The sequence below is a fragment of the Nicotiana tomentosiformis genome, chromosome 2 (genome assembly GCF_000390325.3).
Source record: "Nicotiana tomentosiformis chromosome 2, ASM39032v3, whole genome shotgun sequence".
In the NCBI taxonomy this organism is placed as follows: Eukaryota; Viridiplantae; Streptophyta; class Magnoliopsida; order Solanales; family Solanaceae; genus Nicotiana; species Nicotiana tomentosiformis.
Window position 1 is genome coordinate 73,496,366 of NC_090813.1, and position 10,399 is coordinate 73,506,764.

At 35.4% G+C, this 10,399-nt stretch overlaps 2 protein-coding genes across 2 annotated transcripts; both read left to right on the top strand.

Annotated features, from left to right (window-relative positions):
- Positions 1 to 8,288: 8,288 nt before the first annotated feature.
- Positions 8,289 to 8,783, top strand: LOC138905071 (uncharacterized). Its single transcript, XM_070193573.1, has 2 exons — positions 8,289 to 8,393; positions 8,496 to 8,783. The coding sequence occupies exons 1-2, from the start codon at positions 8,289 to 8,291 to the stop codon at positions 8,781 to 8,783; spliced, it is 393 nt and encodes a 130-aa protein (XP_070049674.1).
- A 272-nt stretch (positions 8,784 to 9,055) lies between these two features.
- On the top strand, positions 9,056 to 10,002 carry LOC138905072 (uncharacterized). Its single transcript, XM_070193574.1, has 2 exons — positions 9,056 to 9,617; positions 9,962 to 10,002. The coding sequence occupies exons 1-2, from the start codon at positions 9,056 to 9,058 to the stop codon at positions 10,000 to 10,002; spliced, it is 603 nt and encodes a 200-aa protein (XP_070049675.1).
- Positions 10,003 to 10,399: the final 397 nt, after the last annotated feature.

Here is a 10,399-nt window from a genome sequence, read left to right on the forward strand (position 1 = left end):
GTTAAGAAGTTTGACCGGGAGTTGACTTTGTTGATATCGGGTTCGAATTGTAATTCCGAGAGTTGAAATAGCTATGTTATGTCATTTAAGACTTGCATGCAAAATTTGATATTATTCCCGGTTGATTTGATATTATTCGGTGCGAGTTGTCAAAGTTGAAAGTTCATAAGTACATTAAGTTTGATTTGAAGTGCGATTCATAATTTTGATGTTGTTTGATGTGATTTGAGGCCTCGAACAAGTCCGCGTTATGGTATGGGACTTGTTGGTATGTTAGGACGGGGTCCTGAGGGTCTCAGATGAGTTTCGGGGTGATTTCAGATCATTTGTAGGCCAAATTTAGTTGCAAGTTTTTGGCCATATGGGTATGCATCGCGATCGCGGACAATGGGTCACGTTTGCGAAGAGCAATTTTGCTATTTGGGCACTGTGAATCGCGATCGCGAAAGTCTTTTCGCGATCGGGTAGAGGAAAATTCTGTTGTCACTGACTCGATTTTGGAAGCTTATATCCTGCAATCTATAAGGAATTTGGAGATGATCCAAAAATGAAAGTTGTAGCCCTTTGAGTTTAGTTTTCATAAAATTGAACTGTTTTTAATTTGGAATTTTAAACAAAACTTTATAGCTATTACACTAGAAGCTGTCTGGAAGAGTTGGGCAAGCTTGTTGTAATTTGTTCATCACGATCGCGGGGGAATGTTCGCAATCGCGAAGTGTAATTTTGAGCTGGGCAAAATTTGTGTTAAAAGTCGCGAAGAGGAATCACTGGGCAGAATGTTAAAAGTCGAGGGCTTATCAGTTTTTGAGTTAGAAGCCTCGGTTTTGGGCGATTTTGGAGGGGCTCTTCATGTGGTTGTTTGGGGTAAGTGTTCTATATCCGAAATTTATTTCATTTCATAATTCCATATTTATTTTCATCATTAAATCAATGAATTGAATGGAAGCAATTAGGAAAATTGTAAAATCTTTCAAAAATGTGAAATGAGGATTTGAAAGGCGATTCGATATCAGAATTTGCTAATTTTTGTATGGTTGGACTCGTATCAGAATGAGTGTTCGGATTTTTGTGAATTTTTGTCGAGTTCTGAGGAGCGGGCCTAGTGTTGACTTTTTAGTTTTAATTAAAAACCCACATTTTATTATCCGTAATTATTACCTATGAGTTTTATTGATGTTATGAAATAATTTTGGCTAGATTTAAGCCGTTCGGAGGTTGTTTCACATGAGAAGACAATTTTGGAGTATCGATTTAGCTTCACCAAGGCAAGTATCTTGTCTTACTTTGTATGGGGGAATTACCCCTTCGGAGTTGAGTCGTTTGTGCTAATTGTGAAATGTGAAAGCCGTGTATGCGAGGTGAGTAGTACGTACTCGGCTAATATGTGTAAAATCTAAGGAATCTTTTATGTGTTTAATTGGAAATTATTGGCACATTGTTATATCTTTATTCGCCATATTCACTATTACATGCCTTGTTTGAAGTTGTAGTTACATGTACATTCTTTACTTGTGGAGTTTGCTCTTATATGCTTATTTGAAATTTTTACCACTTAAATCATTTCGTGGATTCTTTTATTGTTAAGTAGGCATTTCATGGAGACACTTTCACTATTGATTTTATCTTCGAATAATAAAATGGGAATTTAAGTTATCAAGAGGCATTAATCTATTTTTCTTGAATTTGGGATTAAAGGAGATGTTGTTCCTTGCTGAGTTACTTTTCCATTCATTTTGTTGTTATTGAGACTTTTTGTAGGTTATGGTTGAGTTGTGGGCTCCTTACTATGAAGAATAATGTTATTATTGATTTCTTTGGCAAGTTGTAATATTGGGCACTTGAGGTACGATTTGTGATAGGTTATGATATTGATACGCATGTGATGGTATAAGGTTTAGGATTGAAACGCATGTGATGAGATAAGGTGAGCTTGATACGCGTGACTAGTAGGGGAGCTACTAGAAGTCATGCGGTGTAATAAGTACGGGATGCTATTTCGAAAAAAATAATTTTTAAAAGTAAATGCAAGGCTCCCGTGGTGATATAAGAAAAACTAATGAATTACCTCGGTAGTGACTCTTGTTGATACTTTTTAATTACTAGCTTGTGTTGGGTTGTTCTGTTCTGTGTCATAATATCCCTTGTTTTCATCTACTATGCATTAATTGTCTTAGTTCTGTGTAGCTATTCTCGGTGTATTTCTTTAATCATTTTATTTTTATTGTTGTCATTATTGTTGTTGTTGTAGTCAATGTTGTTGAGCCGAGGGCTATGTGTAGTTGTGGTATGGAAATTAATTTTAAAAAATACTTTGGCATATGGGCACATGTGGTGCAAGTCATTATATTGTGTTGTTATGTTTTTGACACACGTGATAATGTTGGGAGCATTGTCGGGGTGTTTGCACGTGTGTTGTCCCTGCTATTGTTATTATTGATATCTGCACATGCGACGTGACAAGGCGGACTATATATATGGGTTGCCTGGCAAGACAAGGTGGGAACATTATTTTGATCATGCGGCGAGACAAGACGGGCATTTACTTTATTATTGCGCACGTGGCGAGACAAGGTGATTTATGTCGGGGAATAGCTTGTGATGACTTGTGATGGCGTGGGGGCATTTTATTAATTATAATTGTGTAGTGGTGCGCCTACTTTGTGTGAGTTATACATTGTACTGTTTTGTAGTGATCGTTTCTTATGTGCCATTCATTGTCTCCGCTCTACTTGCTGACTTTAATTGTGATAAGACAATTACACAAGCATACACGTAATTAATCACCCATATCAGTTTAGGAAGATGAGTTTTGATGTTAGTAGCATGTGAATTCTGTGAGTATATGAAAGTGGGTTGAGACCCGTGATTTGTGACAATGAGATGAGGTACCACAGAGAGTCTTTGTTGTGAAAACTTGTGTTAGGCAGCTTGATTAATTGGTTGTCCTTTGGGTTCTTTATCTGGTTTTAAATGATGTTTTCCTGGTATTCTCAGTGCTTTACTGCCTATATGCACATGTTGATATTTTTTCTATTTATTGATTCCTACTTTCTATTATTAGTTGTATACTATTATGATGCAAAGGTTATTTGACTAGTGAGTGTCTTGACTATACCTCGTCACTACTCCACCGAGGTTAGTCTTGATACTTACTGGGTACCGACCATGGTATACTCATACTACACTTATGCACATTTTGTGCAGAGCCATGTTTTGGAAAAATCGGACTCAGACATAATTAGCATATTGGTCGCGCGGATTCAAGGTAGAGATGCTTGGTCGTCGCAGTCCCTTGGAGTTTTTTCTTTTCTTGTATTGTCACCTTGTATTTAGACAATATTGTATTTCGATCTCTGAGATCTTTCCATGTATTCAGTTAGAGTTCGTGACTCTGTATTACAAGTCTTGGGGGTTGTTATGATTGATTATTTTCGCTTTTATTTTCAATACTTGTATTAAATTCGGGGGGGGGGGGGCTTGAATTGTTACTGTAATCAACTTACGTAGTCTTAGAGACTATGTACTGTCATGACATCCTACGGAGGGAAATTTGGGGTTGTGATACTCACCGCAATGTTGCTTAGACAAAATAGGTGAAAACAATTATCAACGGAAATGTTAGTTTAGAGTAAAGGTGTACAAAGGAAACCGAAAAGTTGCACCAAACCGATAATTCGAGTCAAATCGAGAAAAAAACCCGACTATTGATTTGATTTGGTTTGGTGTTAGAAAAAAATCCGACCATAATTGATTTGATTTGGTTTTAACTAAAAAAAAAAGTCAAATCGAAACCAAACTTACCCGACATTATATGTATACAAGTTTTAAAATATTTTAAAGCTTTGACTTAGAACTTTTGAATTATCAAATATGTTTTATAACTCATAAAAGTTAGTGACTAAAATAAATTCCAAAGCAAAACTAAATCAATAAAAATGCTAACAAAAAAAATTCAATTCAATACTAGCAATGAGAATAGTATTGGATATTTATTTTCTTAGTTTTTCATTACTTTAGATAGTAAAAATACATAACTTACTTTTAATATTATTTAGTCATGTAATTAATACTTAGTACATATTAATCGTTCTTATTTTAACACGATTTAGTACTTTTAGATTATATTTATTTTTATTATATAGCAATATTTATTTTATGCGAATTGTTGACTATTTTAGTATAATAATGACTCATCTCACATTGTTTTGTATTATTTTATCGGGTAACATCTTATATAATTTTATCCTACTAGGACTAAAGAAATAGTAGAGCACAAATTATAATTTTTATGCTATGAAGATTTTATCGGAAAAAACCCGAAAAACCCAAAAAATCGAGAAAAATCGAGATTGAAAAATTCGACTTTCGTTGGTTTGGTTTGGTTTATAGATTTAAAAATCCGAGACAATTGGTTTGATTTGATAATTGAAAAATCTGAACCAACCCGATCCATGTACCCTATAGTTTAGTGTATCTTTCCATGAAGAACTTAAGGAATTATGATAATTCTTACACGTGTGCTTTTATGCTGAAATACGATTTAAAAACTTGATTAGTTAGCAAAGAATAAAGCAAATCGTGAAAATTAATACATAAAATATGTTCACAATGTGACCAGATCAACTTGTTTAATTTGGGGGCTCCATTCTAATTCAAAAGGAACTACGTGTCCTTTCTTTGCTATTTATTTCGATAAAATATTAGCTAAAAGAAGATTACACACTAATTAACCTTTTGCTTTTGTGTTTAACAACAAAATCTTACCTATCAATTATGCTAATACTAGTTAATTTAACCGCGCTTAGCACGCTTACAAAAATCTTTGTAAGAATATAAGATGAAAAAAATAAAAACAAATAAAAGTACTTCATACTCCTTTATGAAAAAAAAAAATGAAACATAAAATAAAGTCAAATAAATGTGTTTCGTTCCTTTCTGTACGTAGTTTTATAATGACGAAGTTACTCAAGTAACATTACTATGCAATATTTTTTTGAAGGCAAAAACTATATAATGTTAGCCATCTCGCCTTCTTTTTCCTATGTTATAATGTTCATAAATAATTATTAATTATTATAAATAAGTCCTTTTGTTAGAGATTGTATTTATATGTTATAAGCAACATCTATTTACCTACAATATAACATCTATTTACCTGCAATATAATGTGAGAGATGCTCGTTGTAGCGTAGTTGTACCATATATAGTTTATGGCATCCAATCTTATATGTAGAATATATATTTACTTAAGGTAGTTACCGAGGATTAAATGAGGAAAATTGCGGCTTGTAACAGTAGGCAAAACTAAGAAAATGCCATCACCTTACATTTTTGGTGTATATAAATCAAAAAATTAAATATAATACTAACTATTAGAAAAGGTTAGTACTGGTATAGTATTTACCAAAAATCATGTATTTGACTTTGTCAGCGTGCCATATGCATCAACATGCCTCAAATTCCTTCTTTATACTCCTAAATCTTTTCACTGAATTGTATTTGTCAAAAAGAAAAAAGAAGAAGGAAAAAACTACATCATTAACTTTTAACAATTCCACAAACATCTCCAACTCCTTGTCTTCTTTTTTCGTTCTTCTTTATCCTTAAACACCCATTGGCCATTCTCCAAAATATTTATAAGTCCTCTTCCCGCACCAAACAACAAAAAAGAGTCAGAAAGGCATTAAGAAAATTGAATATGTCAAAAACAAACGTTAAAGAAAAAATCGTAACTATGAGTTGTATGAAAGAAACAAAAATCTCTTTAATGATTATTAAAAAAGAATGCAATAATATATTTAGACCATGAGAATTGAGAAAGAAGAGCAGATTGTTTACAAAAGAAAACGAACTGATAGTTTTTAAAAGAATACATTCTTTCAAATAATTCAAATAACACACCGTGATTGTCTTCTCCAATTCTATTGCAACTTTTACGTCACTATTTCCTCCGGTATCTTCTAAACTTGTGCCTTATCATTCCCCAGAAAATATTCCCTACTCTGGTTCCTCTCCCGACAATGTCACTTTCCAACAATTGATAACAGCCCAACACAAAATCCAACTTCTCCCGGTCGGCAACTTAACCTGTATAACTCGGCGCCTCCCTCTGATCCGCTATATATTTAGTTATTGCTTTATCAAGTATCATATCTCAAGCCAACCTTCATCTAACATGTATATCAATGAAAAGAAGAACATGCGTGATTAATAGAGGAGTAATGAAATTAAGTGAAAGAGAATGGAGTGTAATTAAGATGATTACTGAAGAGTTGGTTACACATATCATTTAAGGTGTAATTTCATAATTAAAGGCAACGGTTAAAAAATGAGGCAACAAATAAGAGACGAGAACTTTTTTTTGGCTTGCGGGCTCGGGGACTGCAGTCTTTTCTTTCTTTCAATCCAAATAAGAGGCGTGTCTTTTGAAGGAAGGGAAATATTAAGAAAAGGCAAAAGTCTGAGAAAATTAGTAAATAGATTTCGTGGCTTGTGAGGCCTGCCACATCACTCCTTCATGTCCCTCTATTATATATATAATATATATATATAGATTTTTAATACTTGGTCCTTCAACGTGTCAAAAAGCGAAAATAGTACCAACAATTCACTCCATTATAAGTACTACCATCCCTTAGTTTTGTAACATCACAGTTACTAAATTTAATTTACTATTTAAATAGTAGCCATAACGAGGAAACATTTGCTATTAAAAAATGGTCACTACCGTCGTCTCTGCTCCATTAGAGTCTTCACAGCTTGCTGCTCCAGGAATTAAATGAGTTGGCACTCACAACGGTACCTTTCACTGTGACGAAGCTCTAGGTTGCTTCATGATTCGTCTCACGTCCAAATTTCACGATGCACAAGTTGTTCGTACCCGTGATCCTCAGGTAAGTATAGTTTCTTGTTATCAACTCTACTTATGTGCAAAACAGAGTCAGTTCGAAGTCCAGATAAAAGATGAAGGTTGACACTTGACAATCAACATAAAATAGTCAAAATTGTTATTGATCTTCCAATATCTTCCTTTTGCTACTATATACTATAGTAACTTTGAAAATTAATAAAGTTAAGAAAAATGTACACATAAGTTAAGAGTTAAGATAATTGAATGTTGAAGGCATTGGAAACACTTGATGTTGTGCTTTGTTGGCCCTAGTGAAGTTAGGTTTTGAAGATTGACAAAAGAACTCAAGCATGAACCAGGTACATCCACTGTGTACACAGACACTGGCAGATTCAAGCATAATGGATGCACGTGAGGGAGATAACCTTAACTTGTTATATCTGATATCTCCTAATCGAAAATGTTGCATAATTGATAAGGAGAAGGACTCCTTACTCAAAGAGAACACTATCCAAGATAAGGAAGGAGTTAGAAGTTGAGGTTAACTAGAACTCTTCCACCAAGGAAGAGTATAGCATTGGAACTCTAGTTATTTCCTATTCTACTAACTCTATAAATTATAGAATGTTCTCACTTTACAGGTATGCACAAACGTTGAACGTAAACGTGAGTTGAGAGCAAAATAGCAAGGCCTTTTGCAAGCAACTCGTGTATGATTCATGTGTGCAAACCCTGAAGTTGCATGAATAAAATAGAAGAACCAGTTCCAAGAGTCTGTCTTTTATTCTAGTTTCATTGTAGTTGGTATTTTCAAATTGTACCTTTCAGCTTTATCTAGAAACAATTGTATTAGGTACTCGGAATATTCAAGTTAGAGTTAACTTGAAGTTGTCGCAATAGTTAGAGGTTGGTTGCCACAACGGGATTAGAGGTAATCTTTAGGTTTGTAAAGAGTTTTTGTAAATGTTATTTTGATTCAGTGATTTAGTGAAGTCTTGGAAAAATTCTACTGAGTAGTAGGTTGTGGTTTTTTTACCTTTTGAGTCGGATGTTTTTCACGTAAAAATACTTGTGTAAAGAACTTTCTGCATTTATTATTTCCACAATAGTAGTTTAAGGAAAACATAGAAGAACCAGGTCCTTCTATAATATGTGCACGCAAAAATCAGACACCACACAAATCACTCCCTCCCCCCTGTGTGGCATTGAAGTATAAAACATCAATTGGTATCAGAGATGGTTATCCTTGAAGAGGTTTACACCTTAGGAGAAGATCAACATGAGTGCACCACATGAAAATTGGGAAGGGCAATCCACTGCTAGGACACCACTCTTTAATGGCCAATAATACTCTTGGTGGAAAAATATGATGAAAGATCACATTATATGAGAGAATTATGAGCTATGGGACATCATCACTGATGGTCCACTGGCTACCATGAAGAAAAATATCGAAGGAGTAGATGTACCAAAGACAAGAGTGGATTGTACTGCTGAAGACTTGAGGAAGTGGGAGAATAATGCTAAAGCCAAGAAATGGCTTGTTTGTGGACTTGGTTCAGATGAGTAAAATAAAATCCAAGATTGTACCACTGCTAAGCAAATACGGGACACATTGCAAGTGGCTCATGAAGGAATACCTCAGGTGAAGAGATCTAGAGGAACACTACTATACTCTCAGTATGAGAGTTTTGCTATGAAGAAAGGAGAAACCATTCAAGAAATATACACAAGGTTCACTACACTGACAAATGGGCTAAAATCTCTTGGAAAGATTATTCCTGAAGAAGAAAGGGTCGAGAAGATATTGACTATAGTTCTGGCTATCACTTGGGAGAGTAAAATCCCAATTATCCACGAATCAAAGAACATTGCAACTCTTCCACTGGATGACCTAATTGGAAATCATACTGCCTATGAACTTAGGAGATAAACCATGAAGATGGACGTACCTAAGAAGGAAAGGAGTTTGGCTCTCAAAATCACTCAAGGTTCTGATCGGAAAGATGGTGAAATGGCCATGATCACCAAAGAGTTCAAGAAGTACCTAAGGAGAGGAAAGGGTTCTTCAAGAAGTGGTAGCTATATCAAATGAAAAGCTCCTGAGAAACAAACCAATGATGGTTGATACAAGTGTGAAAAGACTGATCACCACATCAAGAACTGTCCTTTGTGGGAAATTGAGTGGAAGAAGGAAAGAGCTGAATGAAGGAACAGGTTCAACTCAAGAAAAGCAACAGTAAAGGATCAACAAAGGCTATGGTCGCTGCTTGGGGAGATAGCTCAGATGATGATGATGATGATGAACGAGTACTTATGGCTATTGGAGAATCTGATGAAGAAGCTGAGGTAAGTGTTGCTCATCTCAAAGACAAAATTATTTTTTTGTCTAAGGAAAGGTTATCTGAGTTGCTCCTAGAGCTAATTGATGAATCTGAGGATGTAAACAATGAAAAGGAACAGTTGTCAAAAGAGTGTATAGTTTTAAAAGCTAAGTGCAAAAACCTAGAACATAGGGCTAGTAAAACTGAAAGTGAAAATGTTGTGTTGAAGACTCGGGTTCATGAGCTTGACACTATTGTCCTAGAGCTTAGATATGAAAATCTAAAATTGAAATTAGGAACAGGTAAAAAGACGGCTGATCACACACAACTCACTTTAGATGAAAATGCTGGAAAAATGAAAGATGAGTTGTACAAAAGAGATGAGCAGATAAAAGTCCTAAAGGAGGATCTGAGCAAGGTCAAGCATGAGCTAGACAGAACCTGTAAATGGAACAGGTCCTCCGATGCACTTTCATGGCTACAAGAACACCATAGTAGCAACAAAAGAGGACTTGGCTTTGGGAAACTTGCACCTAAGTGGGATCCCAAAAGTAAGTACCTCACACTTCCTGAGAACAGAAATTTGCACACACTATGGTAAACCCGGTCACTATAAAAGTGAATTCACTGCAAAAAGAAAAGGCAAGTCAAAAGAACAAAGAATTTGTTCAAGGGAAAAATAGGCTGCCAAATTGGGCTAAAACAAATTTGATTCATCCTTTGGCCTACAGAAAGGGACCCAAATTAGTTTGGGTTCCTAAGACTAACCACTAATTTCCTTTTGCAGGTCCAAGTGAAAGGGAGAAGCCAAATTTGGTACATGGATAGCGGTTTCTCAAAGCATATGACAGGAAGCAAGAACCAGTTCCTTTCACTTGAGGACCTTAAAGGAGGTAATGTGTCACGCCCCGAACCTAGGAGCGAGACAAGCACCCCGTGCCTCACCTAACCTGGCGTACCAAATTGCGACTAAGGGACTCTGAACACATAATGTCATACTTTGGCCATGGGGCCACCTTGCAAGACAATTTGCGAAGCAAAATATAAAACTGAATGGAAACTAGCGCTAACTAAATATCAATATAAAGCTAGGCCGACAAGGCCGTCATAGCTACTACAGCTGACAAACCACCAATTTATACAAACCCAACATACTGCACTAACCAACAGGATATGCCTACAAGCCTCTACTGATAGATGTACTGTGATCGGAACAGGGCCCCGA